This window comes from Miscanthus floridulus, chromosome 8, assembly GCF_019320115.1.
Source record: "Miscanthus floridulus cultivar M001 chromosome 8, ASM1932011v1, whole genome shotgun sequence".
NCBI lineage: Eukaryota > Viridiplantae > Streptophyta > Magnoliopsida > Poales > Poaceae > Miscanthus > Miscanthus floridulus.
The window spans coordinates 99716030-99734744 of NC_089587.1; the positions used below are offsets into that span (position 1 = coordinate 99716030).

At 44.7% G+C, this 18715-nt stretch overlaps 2 protein-coding genes across 3 annotated transcripts; both read right to left on the reverse strand.

Annotated features, from left to right (window-relative positions):
* Positions 1 to 266: 266 nt before the first annotated feature.
* LOC136473082 (protein SENSITIVE TO PROTON RHIZOTOXICITY 2-like) lies at positions 267 to 1535 on the reverse strand. The gene has a single exon (XM_066470778.1). The coding sequence runs from the start codon at positions 1533 to 1535 to the stop codon at positions 267 to 269; it is 1269 nt and encodes a 422-aa protein (XP_066326875.1).
* A 13378-nt stretch (positions 1536 to 14913) lies between these two features.
* Positions 14914 to 18715, reverse strand: LOC136473083 (ubiquitin carboxyl-terminal hydrolase 2-like). Of its 2 annotated transcripts, none has more exons than XM_066470779.1 (6): positions 18486 to 18715; positions 17994 to 18045; positions 16971 to 17017; positions 16202 to 16248; positions 16014 to 16116; positions 14914 to 15928 (listed from the first exon to the last, which is right to left on the reverse strand). In XM_066470779.1, exons 2-6 carry the CDS (start codon positions 18022 to 18024, stop codon positions 15161 to 15163), a joined length of 996 nt encoding a protein of 331 aa, XP_066326876.1. In that variant the 5' UTR covers positions 18025 to 18045; positions 18486 to 18715; the 3' UTR covers positions 14914 to 15160. The 2 variants fall into 2 exon arrangements, with proteins under 2 accessions (XP_066326876.1, XP_066326877.1); XM_066470780.1 differs by having other exon boundaries at positions 16202 to 16277.

Here is an 18715-nt window from a genome sequence, read left to right on the forward strand (position 1 = left end):
ACACCCATATCACAGCCACACTACTAATTCATAATTACAGCTCTATATATGTGTCGATTGATCTACGCACGAACAGCAACAGCATGAGTTTGATTGCAGTTTTGCGGTGCCCTTTTTCTTTCCAAGATAATGAAAACAGCAACCAAACTCATGTGTTAATTTGAGTGTTTTGCAAACACGGATACAAAGTACTAGCTATTTATCTTACCGGATATATAGGCAGTGCACACCTTCTCATCAAGTCTGACCGATCCCAAATGCCATAATTACGTACCGAGCTGCGTGGACGTCGACAACGACGACGACCTCCTGCCGCCGTTGGCCTGCTGCCTGTCGAGCGGCACGGCGGGCTGGTGTCCGGTGAAGAGCGCGAGGTGTCCGACGAGCTTGTCCTTGCGGGAGAAGGAGGTGCCGCAGGAGCAGAGCCAGCGGTGGTCGCCGCAGTGCTTCTCGTGGGTGCGGAGGTCGGACAGCACGGAGAAATGCTTGCGGTTGCAGCGGTTGCAGACGTACATCTTGGGGCAGTGGCTGCGCTTGTAGTGGTTCTTGGCGCAGATCACCGACTTGAGCGGCTGGAACTTGGCGTGCTTCCGGTTCCAGCGGCAGCCCTCCTGCGGGCACGAGTAGAACGACCTGCTGGTGGTGGCGGCGTCTCCCCCGGCAGCCGCCGCCGCCTTGGCCGGGTTCGCCAGCGCCGTGCTGCTCTTGTACTCGTCGCCGTGCGCGCGCATGTGCATGCGCAGGTTGGCGTCGCGCTTGAACCCCTTGCCGCACACCTGGCAGTAGTGCGTGTACTTAGCCAGCAGCTCCGCCGCCTCCAGCTCTATGATCGTGCCGGCCGCGCCGACGACCTCGTCCTCGGCCATCATCACGGCCGTCCTCGTCGGCCTAGGATGTGATGACCATGGCATGGCCGCCGAAGGTACGGGTGTCGCCGTCTTGCTGTCGTCGATACGCCCGCCGTAGCCGCCGCCGTGGTGGTGATGGTGCTGCTGCCACTGCTGCTGCATGATGTGGTGGTCGATGACAGCCGGCTGCTGGTGCTGGTGGTGGTCGAGGCCGTTGTTGTTGCCGTGGGCGCCGGCGGTGACGCCGCCGCCGCTTCTACTCCCGCCCTGCTGCGCCTGATGCGCGGAGATATTAGCGGCAGCAGCAGCGGACGCAGGCACCGCGCCGCCGTGGCCGCACAGCTGCTGGAAGGCGTACATCATGGAGGAGGCGGCGGCGATGATCTCCTGGATGACGGCGCCGGCACCTGGCACGGCGGCGCCGGGCCCGGGCCCGTCGTGCGCGAGGGCGAGGCCGACGAGCGGCTGCAGCTGCGGCACCTTGTCCCTGAGCACGGACAGGTAGTAGAGCAGCGCGTGGCACTGCGCGTCGGCGGCGGAACCGAACGCCACCGCCGCCGCCGGTGGCTCCTCCATGAAGCCGCCGCCGCCGTCCATGGTGGCATCGAGGGCGTGGCCGCCATGGTGGAACAGCTGCTGCTGCTGCTGGTTCTGTAGGTAATACGGGTTCCCCCCTCCCCCGATCATGGTAGCTAGCTACTTTCTCGATCGATCTCAGGCTGATTAGCTTGCGGTTCGTGTTTCTACGCATGCGATATGAAATATAGGGGCCGGAGCCGGAGCTGTGTTTGAGAGGAGGAAGAAATCGAGGTGGGTCAATGGAGATAACAATCAAGGGCATGCGCGTTGCCGGAGCTGAGACAGCCGGAGACGGGATGGGATGGAATGGAAGTGGGGAATTGTGAGTAGGTCAACTCAACTGGGGTTGGGGTTGGGGGCTGCACTTGACAACATCCCTACTTGAAGCCTCCCTCAAATGACACCCAGCCCGAAAGCTGACACACACTATTCTGCTTATGCATGACTCGCTAGCTAAGGGCCAGTTTAGTTCCAAAATTTTTGACAAAATGGGTACTGTAGTATTTTCGTTGTTATTTGGTAAATAGTGTCCAATCATAATTTAATTAGGCTTAAAAGATTCGTCTCGTGGATTTCATCTAAACTGTGTAATTAGTTTTATTTTTTATTTATATTTAATACTTCATGCATGCGTCTAAAAATTCGATGTGACGGGAAATATAAAAAAATTTTGCAAAATTTTTAGGGAACTAAAGTGAGCCTAAGCCAGCTAGCTTGGACATGTCAGAAATAGGATAAACTAAGGGCGGTTTCGGCTGGTGCGGCTTCTCTGACAAAACACTGTAGCACGAAGCGGGTTTTGTGCCTCCCTTTTCTACCTCACTCACTGTAGCGCGTGTACTGTAGCATGCGGGGACACGCTAGAAAAAACGGCTTCTCCGGCTTCGATGAGCAGTGCGAGTGTCAGTGAGAGGGGGAGGAGGAGAGAGAAAAACGGCTTCGTGCTACAATGTTGCTAGGGGGAGGAGAGGAGAGAGAAAACCTGCTTCGTGCTACAGTGTTGCTACAATGTTTTTGTTAGATAAGCCGAAGCCGGTAGAAGCCATGCTAAACGGGGCCTAAGATGTGTATATATGTGCACCCTACAGCCTCCCCTCTCTGGCCAATGGAAGAAGGCCCAATGTTGTGCAATGCAAAGAGCAGAATATATTTGTTGGCGTATTTTAGTTCAATCATGCATGTCCCAGCAGCTCAAATGTTTGTTTAATTGAACTAGGTCCTTTGGACGAAATACATAAGAAAATCTCCATTTCGGCCTCGTTTGCTCCATTTGAAAAAAAAAACTGTTTTAACATTGTGAGAGAAAAATACTCTTTCAATTGAAAAAATATGCTAAAAAATACGGATCATAAGAGAATGGCCGATGTCCGCGATCTGCATTTGAACACAACTAGTAGCACGGTCCACGCTCATGCATGGATATTATAGGACATGTTGTACGAGGCGTTATCCAGGACGATCCAGAGGCTCTTATTTTTTATTTTGTTGCCCTAGCACTGGTTAACGTGATGAGGACGCGAGATTAAAGTAACTACGGTCACAATGGTGTGCCACACGCCCATGATCTATCTGTGAACAAGTGACGCACGCAATGCTGCTGCTTATTTTGCTTGAGGGGAAACGGCGGGGAAGCTCCCTACCTATTTTTTTCTTTTTCTATGTAAATATGAACAAAGCATATGTACAAGTTACAAGACTTGAAAAGTCCAAGGAAGAAAAAAGTAAGCATCATTGGAGACTCTCTTGCCACAAAGACAACGGAGAAGAAACACTTTGCTAGGCTTTGGTACACACCAAACCAAGTTCCTCCTTAAAAGCTATTTTCCAAGAGGTCAAAGAGGTAGCCTTATTAATTATCAGAAATGAACCTATTTCTAGCAGTCCAAATCGTCCAGCAAGCAGTGATAAAGATTTGTGTGAAAATATGGCTGCCAAAATCTCTTCTAGCTTGTATGATCATATCCTAAGGGCTGAAGATTCAAATTCCAGTGAATGGTAATGGAGCTGATCCAACAGTCTACACTGAATGGGCAGTCAAAAAACAAATGGAAACTAATTTCTTCATGGCCATTAGTACAAAGGACACAGGTGTAGTCATCAAGATGTTTATTCTTCCTTCTCAAGAATAAATATAGTACAAAGGGCACGCAATGCTGCTTATTATTCGTTCCATCCTCTAAATATATATAGTGCAATTGTTTTGCGTTGTTTTTTCTTTTTCTTTTTCAGGACCGTGTCGTAGTATGTATTTCATTAAGCAGAAGCAAAATTTTATTTTACAGCATAGGGTATCACGGTAATCCCTAGATTACCATGACCCCCCTAACATTAGGACAACATGAGATTGTAATTACATGAACACAACTTTGCAATGCGCAAAGCGACTACAGAAGCACCAGAAGCGACCGCAGATGCCTGTAACCCGCCATGCACCATTCATTGGCTTCATCCTCGATCCGTGCTGCTAACTGGTTTGCCGTAGATACTGCGCTGTTGAAGGTCCTCACATTTCTTTCCTTCCAAAGCAACCAACTGACCAAGAATAAGAGGGCCCTATAAGAGGTCTTTTTTCTCGAATATGCAAAAGACTTGCGCATCTTTAATTTGTAATTAAGGGAGAAATGTTTGATACAAACAACGCGCTTCTAGCGAGCACCCTAGGAGGTCTATAAGATTACAGCAGTGGGCTGGACCATCCTAGCAAACAGATACAGTTTTGATATTACACAAATGAAAGACAAGATAAGGGCAATGACGCAGCCTAGGAAGAGGGCTCGCGCTTCCGCTGCTTTTGGCACGACTCATTCCCAACGTCGTGGAAGAGCGCTTTGACGTTGGAAGCATTGGGCCCAGCCTCGTAGAGCTCCTTGTAAGCCTTCTTCGTCGATGCGCTTGGCGCCAGTGACCAAACCCAATCGCTGTATGATTAGGATCTTACCTCGCTTAGAGGCAGGCACCCGAGAGAGGCTTTAAGCCGCTACTTGCTTCACAGCGACAGCACCGCCTTAGCGGGCAGCAGCTTGGGTGGCTCGCGAATCAGCAAGGAGGCCCTCTTACACGTCACTTTGTTGATGAAGTTCTCGAGGCGGCATGTGGCGGAGACATCGTTGTTCATGGACTAGCGGGTATCCACCAACGGCATCATCCGTGAGGTTGACCGGACTGAAGCCTGGCGGGTAGCCCTCCTCGTGCCTCATGGATGCATTGACCTGTGGGCGCCCCTGCTAAGGCTACACCGGTGGCGAGCCTGCCACCCACTAACTAGGGCGCGGTGGTGGCAGGCACGGAGCCAGCAGTGGGGCTAGGGGGGCTCCAGCTCCCCCTACCGCTCGCGAGTAAGCGAATCCCCGTAGAGCCACTGTCTGATATTTCAGCTGTAGATGTACAGGTAGGAGGGGCTGAGATTTGCTGAACCTCTTTTCTTGCTAATTGCCGTTGTTTAGCTCCTCCTAAATTTTTTTCTAGCTTCGTCCCTGGGTGGTGGTGTACGTCTGCAGCACCAAGTTGGCGTGATGGGACGACGTCTGCTACCACCGGGGCCTCATCCTCCAGCTGGGCGGCGTCGGAGCTTCAGCCAGGCTCCCAAGTAGAGGGCACGTGACGATCTAGCTGGTGACGATCTAGCTGGGCGGCGTCGGGACATCGCAGGTCCTTGACGATCAGCTTAATTGTTTTGCGTTGTTATCGATCAATCTAATACTAATATGCAGCAAAAGGCGTCTATTTTCCACAGCACAGAGATTGATTATTATCTCAATGCTCTTTGCAAAGCTAATGCTCCTTCGTCCTTCCAAATTTAGTTTGAGACCGGCCGCAAATATGAAATGTCTATTTTTCATCACTCATCATGCTGCTACTGGAAAATTCGGAGGCAGCGAGGTGTGCAAAAACAGAGACCCACACGAGTCCTTGTATAACAAAATCAATGAGGATGATGGCGGGTGCAAAGCAATAATTAGGTAGGCAATTAGCAAGACTCTCTTAGGGCACGTACAACGGGCGTACCAGTCGTCATCTAAGAATGGAAGTTTTGCAAAATCCTGCCTAGTCACTACAGTAAATGAGGAGAGAGAGCGAAGCCGTCGCGTCGTGAGACGACGGCGAGGGCTCATGCTCCCAGGCGAACTCGACAGCTTCGCGTTGTACAGTGTCATCTTCTTGAGTCGACGCCGTGCGGATCCAGCTGCGCGCGAGAGGGAAAAAATCACGCCAAAAATCCTCACATATACTTCGTATGTCTTAGCCGTGGATGATCCTTCGAGAGCAAGACGATGGCAGCGCCACCAGCCGCAACGGCGGCGGCCGGGGCAGTTGCGAGCAGACTTCCTCGTGGAAGCGGCTCGGCCCAGCACCCAATCTAGCCGATTTCAGCAACGGCATGGCAGTGCCCTTTGTCGGCCGCGGAAGCAGCTCATCCCCAACACCCAACCCCTCGCTTGGTACGATTCATCCTCAATCCCTGACAGATGATGTTGATTCTTCACCAATCCATGGCAGATGAGGCTACCCAGTCGGATTTGGCTCCATCAGTCCAAGTTCTCCTCAGTTTGGGCATCAATCAAGTTGGGATCCAACATGGTAACTCTTGATTTTCTTGAATTTGTAGTCTGCATTTCTGCTTGTTGCAGTTAATTTATTGAGAATTACTGAGTAATTTGTAAGAGTAATACTGAGTACTACTGCATACCACTAAGTATTACTGAGAATTACAAGTTTAGTAAGAAATTTGATAAGAGTACTACTGAGTATTACTGAGAATTACTGAGTTCATATTTAAACTTTTGCAGGGACAACACATATCCTCTGGTGGATTTATAGGTTTATTCAACAACCAACCCCATTTTTCACTTAATGATAGTGCTAATTTGATTCGGTTGAAAAATTATAAATATTGTCTGATGATTTAATTCAGTTGGAAAATATATCTCGAGATAGTCACTGATAACTGAATGTGTACGGTCACTGATCCCTAAAATTTTTTTTAGCTACTGAATGTTTCAGTTCACTATAATTGATAACTGAATGTTATGACTTAGTCCAACTCTGAATGTTTTCACTTATAGTCAACGACACTAAGCTAGTGCTGAATTTTTTCTAGCTACATAATGTTTTTGAAGATCATTATTTTCAGTTATTGTTTACTAATCATTATTTGTGTACCTATTATTTGCGCACACAAATTGGAGATGTTCACACTATTATTTTCAGTTACAGATCAGGTTTGACAACTTGTCTGAAGAATGTGTGAGACCGAGCCTCCAGATGGCTGATCAGGCATCCCCTTTTGTGGTGTTTCAGTGCTTGACTTGATTGGAGTTTTAGGACCTGTATTCATAACTTAAGTTTATGGAGAAGGTAACCCATATGCAATCCATTATATACCGTAGAAATTCTGCTTGGTCTGGTCGTGTCTGATGTGCGTGTTCTTGCAAAATGTCATGGCTATTCATTCATGTCTAGTATTTGTGCATAGTGTTCATGACCTGATGGCCAAAGCCTCCCAGGTTATCTTTCCGCTTAAACCTGTATGGAACCTGCCGTTTTTTTGGAATGTATGAAACTTATATGGTTTATCTTGTGACCTATCTTTTTGGTTTGCTTGTGAGATATGACCTGTACGTGAACCTATCTCCTTGTGTGAATCTGTCAAACGTCTACATGTCTCTTGTGTTTTGCATCAATTAGCAACACAATGATATACAGAAATAATATTCATGATTGATCACATGGCTACATGCAAACATTAAATGATTTGTAGATAGCCAAATAGACAACAACTGTCTGTGGGTTGTACGAGCTGTTTGTATAGCTGTCTGTGCTGTAAATTTCAAGAACTTACATATAGCAATTGTCTCTCTGTTGTACATGCCCTTAAGACGACGAGTCTGGATTCGGTTTTTCGGTGTCCTGGCTAAAAATACTCTAGTTTCTCTTTTCCTTCTCTCTCAGATTTTAAGCGTGAAGTATATTTTTAACCTTCAAGTTGCACGTCAATCCGATTTTCAATAATGAACTATAATACCGGGTATGAACACTGTTCAACTATCGAAATTGACTAAATTTGGCCCTTTGGATGGTTTTAGAAGTGGTTTTCTATTTACTAAAATATTTGTTGCTCTTTTTAGAGTTATTTGAATCTTATTGGTTTTATACAAAAAAAATGAGCACATTTACAAGCAATAAAGCAATAGAGACATAAATAAATCAGTTCTAAATAATAACTGTATATAGATCATAAATAGGTAGATAAAATTTATAGTTATTTGGTTCTTATGAACTTTTAGAGATGAATCTAGATTTTTATTATTTTTAAACAAAGAAAACCACACACAAAACCAGTTAAGGGACCAAATTTGTCGTGTTCGACAGTTGATGGGGTCCATTACCGGCTAGTTCAAGGTTGAAAATTAAACTGATATTCAATTTAGATTTTAAAAATATATGTTACCCCTTTTTTATATATATCAGCTAAATCTCATTAGATGGTTTGTTTAATATAGTTTCTCACAACGTGATGCTTTGAGATAACAGTGGATATTTAATAACACTGGTTGTTGTAGGTCACTAATAAGGTCAGTTTCAGTATTTTTTATGACCAATCGTGACTGATCGTTTACACCTGGCGCCTTGGCTACCTATACTTACCTATCTAGGTTATTCTCTGCATCCCGTGCATCCTTGATTCTGGACTTGATGAACTAACAAAACCAATTAAAAAACAAGCATATCTCGTGTATACCTACTTCGTTAGCTCTATCAGCTTACCATTGGAACTATGCCTACACGATGCCCTCTTTCGCCTCGCCCTTGGTCCTTCTACTTCGTGTAACTCCGAATTTACCTGTGAATAAATTGGAAAAGGCAAGCTTTCCTCCCCTAAGAGTTCTTTCTTTTTGTTCCGCTATTCCCTGCTTTCCTTGTTCTCTCCTCGAGATAGATTTTCACTACAAATAACCAGATAGAGATATTTCACTGTGCTTCAACACACGACATCCTAGTCAGAGGGGGGAATGGTCAAAAGAAACTCGTTCTGTCGAAGATCTTTTACAAAGCACTTTAAAAAATGTGCAATGTTTTTTTATGAAGCGAGAGAAGTTTCATGAGGATGAAACTCTCTTGACACTGTTAATAACTCTATACGAGTCATACAATTAAATGTTTATAAAATGATTAAATAAAACTATGCATTGAAAGTGAGTGTTTCATGCATGTTTCATTTCATTCTACATGATATGATAGTCTCGAAAACAGTGTCATATGCTCTCCATTGAGAATGGTCTAACTGCCCAGTTCTTTTTTTTTCTTGTTTTCAAAGCCAGTTGTTTTCTTGTTTTTAGAACCAGACCAGTTCGATTGGATGAGTTTGGGGCCACTACGGAAAAAGCAAAACTTGCATCCCTATAATTGTTCAATTCCAACGGCTCAACAGACTATCATTGTTGTCTCTTGTCTGCGAGCGCCGTACGTACTCAACTGACGACTAATGTCCGGTTTTCTTGGCTGATAAGCCATGGCTGAAAATATTATTGACTGATTTGTTGTGAGAGAAAAATATTATTCGTTGGCTGAAAAAGTATGGCTTATAAGCCAAGCGAACATGACGTAACTGCTAAAGACGAGCAAGACAAAACCAGTGTGGTTATGCTTTCTAAGTACTGGCGGTTAAATGGATGGATCTGCATTACCCCTACTAATATATTAGTCTTTTTTTTGAAAGTCCTACTAATATATTAGTTAATTAGTCACAAAGAGCACTTTGGTAGGCTTCTAAGCATTGACCGGTACTTCGGTTGTGCGGCTGAACGCTTCAACAACAGACTTATGGGCTGTGTGCCTGTGGCTGTGTGTGCGGTTAAATGGAAACAAGGCGGTTAAATGGAAACAAGGCTGTGTAGATAGAGTCAAACTTTATAATTTTTTATCAATAATTTAACTAACAACTTTTAAGTTGATATTATTAGATTTGTAATCAAATTAAATATACTATTTAATAATTACAAATTTATAATCATAAATAACAGTATAATATAAAATAAATGAATGGCATGTAATTTAGAAGACTCTGTTATGTCAGAAGACACCTTGTAAACTGGATCGAAGGAGTATATAGAAAATGAGTAAACTGCACCATGGGTACCTAAACTATTAGGTGTGTAACGCATAGATACTCAAACAAAAAAACGTAACTCGTAGGTACTGGATCTACAATTTTGGCTCTCCAACGGTACTCGCGCGGAAAGGACCCAAATAAGGCAGGCTATTTTGCGAAAAAAAAACCCCGCTGAATCATCTCCTTCTCCTCATTCTTAGTCCCGTGGCCTTGAAGCTCTGTCTCCCTCTCTCACCGCCCGTCTGCCATCACGCCGCCCGTCTACCTCCCACTCATGCAAGCTCGCCGGATCCATCTCCCTAAGCTCGCCGCCGCACCCTCCCCCAAGTCGTCATGCGAGCGTCGTCCGGCCATAGCGGCGCTGGGAGCTCTGGTTACCAGCGCCTGGCGGACCGCGGGGAGAAGACTGGGCTGCCGCTTGTGCCCTGCCCCACATGCGGTGCGGAGGTCTTGGAGCTCGTCTGTGGTCCCGGATCTAAGGTCCCTGGGGCCGTTTTCTTCAAATGCCGCTTTCATGAAAGAGATGTAAGTGCATAGTGCCATTTTTTGCTGTAAGATTGGTGTTCTTGCCTTGTGATGTGGTGAACAATTTGCCTTGTGATGCAGGTGCCAGGAACGTGCCCGTGGTTCTTGTTTCAAGACAAGTATGAACGTTTGCTCGTTGCAAGGGGACTGATTGGAGGCACCAGAGAGGGAGGCCATGAACAACAAGTTGTTGTGAATCATGATGAACTTGGAGGATTGCAGGGAGAAGAACATGATGTGGAGGCACTGAAGAGTGGGATTGCTGGTTTGGATGCAAAGCTGAAGAAACTTGTAGACCTAGGTCAAATTGGAGTTGTGTGCTGTGTGGTTGCTTCAGTGTTTGTTGTTGTTGGTGTCATCGGCATGATGCTCAAGTAGGAGTAGGAATTGTAATGCAAATTTGGTGCAATGAACCTGATTCAAATTAGTTTGGCAATGAAATGGAATGTGTTTTGTCCATTCAAATCATTTTGGCTCATTGAATTGTGATGCATTGGTGTTTATTCAGTGAATACAATTGACAGATGTGAGCTGAACAAAGTGAACTCAAATAGCTTTTTTCACAAGAAATTTTGACAGCAACATTTGGCAAGGCAAGTTAAAAACAAGAGTAATTCACAGGCACCTAAATATGAGTAATTCACAGGCACCTAAAAACAAGAGTAATTCACATTTGGCAACATTTAGAGATTGATCCAGTGATATATAGTCACTAAAATAGCATCCATACATTCGAGATTGATCCAGTGACATATAGTCACTAAAATAGCATCCTACATTAGAGGTTGACCTAGTGACATATATAGTCACTAAAATAGCATCCATTATATCTCAGTTTTGGTGCTTGCAGTACACATCCTACCCACCAGTGCACTACACCATACTAGCTGCATATGACCTATACCTATATGATCACTGCACAAAAGAAGGCAAACTTCAGCTGCTGAACAAAAGGCAGCTGTATTTGCTCGACAAAAGCCAACTATCTGTGATGTACAAAAGGGCATCAACACACTCCATAATCCTTCCTACTGTCCAGCTGGACTTTTCTTGGCATTCACTGTCTTCTTTTTTTGGTTCACTGCTTTCTTGGTCCTTGATGTCCTGCCAGCTTTGGTAGTCGTTGTCATCTGAATTTGCCTTGCTGGTGGAACATTAGAAACGATGTAGGCTGAATCTGGTACAGGTTGACTGACTGGATGTTGTCTCATAGTCTGTGAGGCCTGGAAAGGGTCCAAACAAGTTTGTAAGCTAAATTGTGTGGGCCAAAAACAAAAATGATGATAATGAGGGAGTTGTGGTACCTCATCCAGTAGTTGAGACAGCATAGGGTTGTCTACTTGGGACATGGTTGCTTCTGTTTCAGCTTCTGCAGTATAGACCTCCTGAAACACAGATTCTAGTGAAAATAGGTATTTTTTACCAAATAAAGGGGACAGTCTGGTTGCACATACCTGATATTCTTCTTGATGCCTTGCTTCCTCATGTGCTTGTTGAACAGCTGACCTTTTCCTTTTCTGGACAGCTGGTTCTCCTGCTTCCTTTGTTGCACATCTTGCTACATTATGGTCAGGTTTTCCACAGTGACTGTAGTGCATTGTTACTCCATGTTTAGATAGCCTTGGTCCATTTCTGCCTTGTTGTTCATGTGGTGCTTTCTTCCTTGCCTTTGCTGGCCTACCTGGTTTCTTCTCATATTTAGGTGGCTTCACTTCTATGCCTCCAACATTTTGCCAATTAATCTTGTCAGAGCATGGAAAAATTTGGAAGTTGTATGCATTCTGGAAAGCTTCAATGGAGTAACAGTGTGGGAGCACTGAGTCTTCTGGAATTCTTTCATGCTTAAGGCAAGCAATTGCATGACTACATGGTATGCCTGTCAAGTCCCATCTTCTACATTCATATTTCTTAGCTGCAATGTCCACAACATACTTCCATTCTCTGTCATGAACCTCAAAAATTCCACTCCCACTAGGTAATGGGTAGCATGTGTTGGACATCTCTGCATGCCTAGCTAGCTTCTTGCTAATTTTTGGGCATATGACCATGTGTCCCCACTTCTCAGTAACCTCTTTCTGCTTGGTGTAGTGTCTGGTCATAAGATGGACCTTGATCTTTTGTAGCATGCTCAAAATAGGCAATTCTCTGGCTTCCACTATGTAATTGTTGAAAACTTCACAAGTGTTGTTCAAGAGGATATCACACTTTGGGTACTCACTAAAGAAAGCCCTAACCCATGTGTTTGGTGGCATCTTTTCTAACCATGCATGGGCATCCTTGCTGAGAACTCTCATTTTGTCCATCTCCTGGTTCCACCTCACCACTGTACTAGCTCTTGCACACCTCCAAAGCTGATTCTTGAAGTTCTCTCCTCTGAATTGGCCTGAGAAGTTATGGTACAGATGTCTAACATAGAACCTGTGTTCTGACTCAGGAAACACTTGCTGAACAGCAGGGATAAGACCTTTTTGTTTACCTGTCATGATGGTCCAAGGAGTTGTGTTTTCTATGCCAAGGTCCTCTTTCAGTGTCTCTAAGAACCACTTCCATGATGCTAGGCACTCAACCTCCACCACTGCTATGGCCAAAGGAAAAATGCAATCATTTGGGTCTATACCTATTGCAGTTAGCAGTTGCCCTCCAAACTTTGTCTTGATGTGGCAGCCATCTAGACAGATAATAGGCCTGCAACCAATGAGGAAACCTCTTTTGCATGCATCCATAGACATGTAAAGTGTACTGAAGAAACCATCAAGGCATGTTAGAAAGAAGGTACTGCTAGGATTTGTCCTCCTAAGTTCATGCCCATAATTCCTCAGCTCATTGAATTGCTTCACTTCATCCCCATAAATGATCTCCCATGCCTTCCTTCTTGCCCTACACAGCTTCATCCTAGAAATGGTCAGGTTTAGCTCTAGCTGAACAGTCTTCCCAAAATTGGTCAGGCTCATCTTCTCATCAGCCCTAAACCTATCCAAGTACTTGTTAGCAAGCCACTTTGCAGTGCACCTCTTCAGTTCCCACTTCTTCTGGCATGTGTGATTCCCAACAAAAGATTTGATCATGATACAACTCATCCTTGTGTCCCAAGAAGCATACAAGTACCATGGACAATTTACATCACAATGAGCTTTGATTCTTTTCTTGTCATTCCATGGCATCTTTATCTCCACCCTCTCTTTGATACTGTATTCTGAAATTGCCTTTCTAAGCGGTTCTATTGAATCAAACTTCATTCCTAACTTGAAAATTGGGTTCTCAATATCCTCTGGCCTGAAGGATGACATGTTAGCCCCAACCTTACCCTCTCCATTAGAATCAGGTAACTCCAACTCATCCTCATCAGTTGATATCTCATCCCATTGCCTTTCTGCCATGTTCTCTTTGCCAACTGGGGCATTTCTCTTGTACCCTTTGCTAACTACAATGCCCATACCTGCCCCCTCATCAACCACCCCATCATCAACATTGTCCCAGAAAAAATCATCATCCTCATGATCAACTTCATAATCACTATCCACAAAATCCCCATCCACACTACCATCATTGTCACTAGCCACAAAATCCCCATCATCATCATCATGCCTTTCAGCTGCTGGCTTCCCTGGATTGACCACATTGTCATCCCAGTCAGATGTCTTGAATGACTTGTAGATATCAAAGTAGAGCACAAAATTGTTAACATGGTATGCAACTTGCTTCATGATGAGTGTTTCTGCATCTGAATCTATAAATCTCAAACCACTAGGCACAACCATCTCAGGCAACAACCAGAGAACAGTGAGCTTCTCAATTCCATAACCTAGCATCACACTGATTTCTTGAATTGAACTAAAACGCCAGTGCTGCACTTTGCAATTGTCAAACCAATCCACCTTGCCACCTAGATAAACCTGATCCTTAACAGACCCACAGAAAAATCCCCCGTGATGAACTTCTACAGAGAACTCCTCATCAGGCCCTAAACAGTGAACAAAACCCTAAATTTCAGAGCATTGCGACAAGAAACCTATCTCTACATCAAATTGAAGCATTATGACACCACAATGATCCAGAATGAACTACATGGACAGGAGAGTAGCCTTCGTGGCACTGACCGTAGTCTGGTGCTGGTGCTCCTTCCAATCGACGAACGCCGGCCATGGTGCCGCGCCGCCGCGCACCGCGCCTCACCGCACCGGATGCGGCGGGGCAAACCCCCCAGCGGACCTCACCCTCTCAATGCGGCGGACGGGCAGCGAGAGTGGGAGGCAGACGGGCGGCGTGATGGCAGACAGGCGGCGAGAGAGGGAGACAGAGCTTCAAGGCCACGGGACTGAGAATGAGAAGGAGATGATTCAGCGGAGGATTTTTCGCAAAACAGCCTGCCTTATTTGGGTCCTTTCCGCGCGAGTACCATTGGATAGCCAAACTTTTAGATCCAGTACCTACGAGTTACGTTTTTTTGTTTGAGTACCTATGCGTTACACACCTAATAGTTTAGGTACCCACGGTGCAGTTTACTCATAGAAAATAAAAACGGAAAGCATATGTGCAAACTCCAATCTTCCGGCAAACTTATGGGTGGTGTAAAGACTCCAATTCCAGCTAACTTATGGGTGGTGTTAAACAAATCGTATGATGCGTTGCAGGAGACTAGGGCAAATTGGAAGAGTAGACATGTTCGTGATTGCGTCATCCTCTACGTTTCAGAAACAAACAAGGCTTGACATGTGTCAGCAAACGACACCATTGGTTTGCCAGGAAAAAAAACTGGGAAAACCATGCATGGTTTTCATACACTGATTGCGTCATCCTCTACGTTTCAGGAACAAACAAGGCTTGACATGTGTCATCAAACGACACCATTAGTTTGCCAGGAAAAAAACTGGGTAAACCATGCCTGGTTTTCATACAGTATGACTGCATACAGTCCACGGGGCACTGGCCTCGTCAAGATTCATTCACCTGAATATGTAACGGCAGACATTTGTGCGCTACCTAAAACTAGGGGTAAGCATAAGGTTCAAACACTGGCCAAGAAACAAAGGACACAGGGCCAATCTCTACAACTATAAGGAATCCCCAGCTAAAAGAGACAGTAGGTGCATTGCAGGTTTCACCTAGCGCTGGGGCCATGAGACTTCTGCTTCGCCTTTGCCTTCTCTATCAGGGGCTTCAACTGCTGCTTCTCTTCAAGAATCTTGAGGAAATTGAACAGGAATGGCACGTAGTTATGCTTCCTCCTCAAGTTCTCCATCTTCCACTTCTTCGACTTCTCTTCCTCCATTATGATCTTCTCCGTCACAGACTCAATCTGAGCTGCCACCTCCGCTAGTGACTGCTCAACAGATGGCACGTGCCTGATCGCAGAAGGATCGCCCATCTGTTGCAAGAGGCTTTCCCTTTTCCTCTGGAGGTCTTTGAGCTCCACTGTGTACATCTCCTTCCGGTTCTTCAAGATTGCCATCACACTGAATCTTATCTCATTCTGAGAGAACATGTCAATGTGCCCTTTAATCACAGGCTGCGCTAGCCTAAGCCACCCTGCATCACCAACACCACCTGAGCATTTTCCCAGGCTTATTGGTCCGTCCTTTAGCCCATCAAGCTCATACAGGACACCATCCACTGGAACATAGCTTATGAAATGGTATACATCATCGTCCTTGCGAGGTGGTTTCTGCTCCTCAGAGACCTCTGATCTTGCAAACGAGTTGTTTAGCATGCGAATGCTTGCACAATTGACTATAGCCAGTCCTTTGAGCTCAGGTGTCAAATCCTTTGCAAATTCCTTCAGCTTTTTAAGTTCATCACCAAGAGTGATGCCAGGAGAGTTCAAGAGAACCGAAAGGATAGCTTGGGTTGCACACGCGTTGTTAATTATCTGCAAGTCAAGAACATCCTTGATTTTCAGATATGCAGATGAATAAAGGTGGGAGGAGTCGCTTGCCAACTCGAATGCTTCTGACCTGGTTAGCAAAGAAAAGGTTTGGGATTGCATCCTTGATGACAGGACGCTCATCCTTTTCTGGAGGTCGCCATTTATATAGCACTATTAGCCCATATATTGGCCTGGCAAATGCCAACACAAGTTAGGTTCTGTTAACTCAGAAAAAATAATGGCATTCACATTAATGGTAGATGTAGGACAACATACTGAAGATCATTGAGAGCATCCAGGTCAAGTGAGTAGAGTTCATCAACCTGGTAATGAAAAAGATAACATAGCATATCTGCCCGATTTTTTAATATGTAAAAGAAATGTCAAGTTTCACAAAAAAGAAGAAATAGCCAAATAGGAGAGCCTCACTCTTGTTTTGCAACAAAGTAAATTTCTGTTCTATGTTGCCGCATACTATATATAATTTTATTATTAGAAACAACTAACAGCTTGAAAAGTACATGAACAAGCTACAGGGATCAATAGAGGAAGGGGAAACACCGGCCACTGTTTTATACTATCTGAGTATGCTTAGATTACAGCATGTTTTAAATAAAGGCTGTTATGGTCTTGTGAAAAGCCAGTTACATGGTTCAGGCAGCCTACAGAGCTAGGCTAAACTAATCTGATGGCAATTTATATGTTTAAAAGGACCTTAACAACTCACTATGGCTGTTTTATCATACAATCATCACGAAATATATCAGGTAACATCTGTCACAAAGTAATGAAAGTATTAAACAAGCAAAACATTGCCAGATATTCTTGGTTCCAATACCTGTGTGGATAATTGCTTACAATTACAATTCATTCCACTAACAAGAAAAGGTGCATTGTATGCTCACTTCGGTAAGGTGTAAACATATATCAAATTCAACAGACTCCCGATATTACTGTATATAAGTTAAAAGGTGGGGTGACTGTTTGCTAACCATCTACCTTTATCAAGAACATAGTCACAGAGTGAGAATAGTTGATTACTTACTTGAAGACCCTTCAGTTGCATCTGCTGCAACAGTTCTGTAAAAACACCTGAATATACAAGATATGAAAGCTCAGTTATTTCTTCCCTTGCCAGAAAAAAAAGGCCAATCAGTTACAATGTGAGAAAAGAAATTAACAGTGTGGGCCAGTTCAAATATGTATAATATATGGAGGAAGATAGGTCTAGGTTCTAGAATTTTGTTTTCCTCCCACTCCATTGCAAATGCCAAAGACAGGAGTTTCTTGTGACAGCTCAATATGAAAAAGCAGAAATACATGGAATTCTAAATTGAGAATGAGTATTGTCTTACTCCAAGGCAACCCAAAATGAAAAGGCAGAAATTCTGTGAATTCGAATTTGAGAATTAGCATCGTGTTACTTCAAGGCAGTGTCCTAAAAGACATGGCTGCTCTTCATTAAGTGCAACAGGTGTATGGAAGCAGGCATATACATCAACAATTTTCCAACCTTACTAAAGCAGGTGGTAAGGGCGGGCCTGGTGCAAGCGGTAGAGTCTTACCGCCTGTGACCGGAAGGTCCCGGGTTCGAGTCGCGGTCTCCTCGCATTGCACATGCGAGGGTAAGGCTTGCCACTAACACCCTTCCCCAGACCCCGCATAGAGTGGGAGCTCTCTGCACTGGGTACGCCCTTTACTAAAGCAGGTGGCAACTTGCATCTACTGTTATGAAAAGCTTATCTTTGTAATACAGTATGAAACACTGCTAATGCAGGTTGGTCCAAACAATAGTATCAAAACCCAATGAAAATAAAATGACATTAGGCAATCATCAATCAACATGACTGGTATGGATCCTCTATACAAAATGCAGTCTTAGAGTCGAATTTTCTTTTAAGAGCAATTGGTTAAAAAAGGCCAATCACAATCAGGCCCAATTTGAACCCATATCAATATATATCATTGTGCCATACTTGGAACGTGTGTTAAAAAAGAAAAAACTTGCGATGTATATAATATAACTAAACAAATGTATAACTTTTTTGGCAACAGAAAATAAATTTACCAGGATCATTCTCGATTGCGGCCCACGACATGTTGAGAGGCTTGCTCCAAGTCTGCAGACAGAAAACGTAGCTGTAAAGATGCATTCTAGAATTACAGAAATTAGTGGTACCGGATAGTCTAGGAGCATAAAAGCAGGGGTGGACCCAGTATAGGACATGTGTGTACACATGAACACCCAATAATTTTGCCCAAAAAATCGAAATTAGTAGGCATAATATATGTATACACTTGTAATTTTTTTTTTTTTTGAGATGGTATACACTTGTAAGTTGTAACTAGATCAGATCCGAATACAAGTAGCTAAAATAGCTTTAAGTAAGGTTCGGATGCTGGGTTTCGCACAGCAGGAAGGGGAGAGAAGGGGTCAGGAGAGGACCCAGTAATTTTTGCAAAAATTCGAAGTTATAATTCCTAGTAGGCATCAAACAGCAGTTAGGGTTTGGGTGCTCGGTTTTGCACCGCAGGAAGAGAAGAGAAGGGGTGGGAATACCTGGTAGGTGCTCGTCGCCGGCGAAGAGGCCCTCGGCACCTGGCGTAGGGCGGCGGCGGCCGTAGTCGTCGCAGAGAGGGGGTGATAGACAGGGAGAGCGCACGCCGGGCGAACCGAACCGTGGTGCGGTAGCCCAGTGCAGGCTCCAGTCCAGTTCGGCCAATCAGCCCCCCAGGCGGAGCGCACCCGCACCGCCGGACGGAGCTGCTTCTCCTTGGCCGTTTCTTTCA

What these genes read in the sequence shown, in the direction of transcription:
- LOC136473082 (XM_066470778.1), bottom strand. Translation starts at nt 1,535, where the DNA reads ATGATCGGGGGAGGGGGGAACCCGTATTACCTACAGAACCAGCAGCAG.
- LOC136473083 (XM_066470779.1), bottom strand. Translation starts at nt 18,024, where the DNA reads ATGTCGTGGGCCGCAATCGAGAATGATCCTG. An exon ending in CGCAATCGAGAATGATCCTG is followed by an intron (nt 17,018 to 17,993) that starts GTAAATTTATTT and finishes TTGTATATTCAG; the next exon opens with GTGTTTTTACAGAACTGTTG. An exon ending in TGCAACTGAAGGGTCTTCAA is followed by an intron (nt 16,249 to 16,970) that starts GTAAGTAATCAA and finishes TTTCATTACCAG; the next exon opens with GTTGATGAACTCTACTCACT.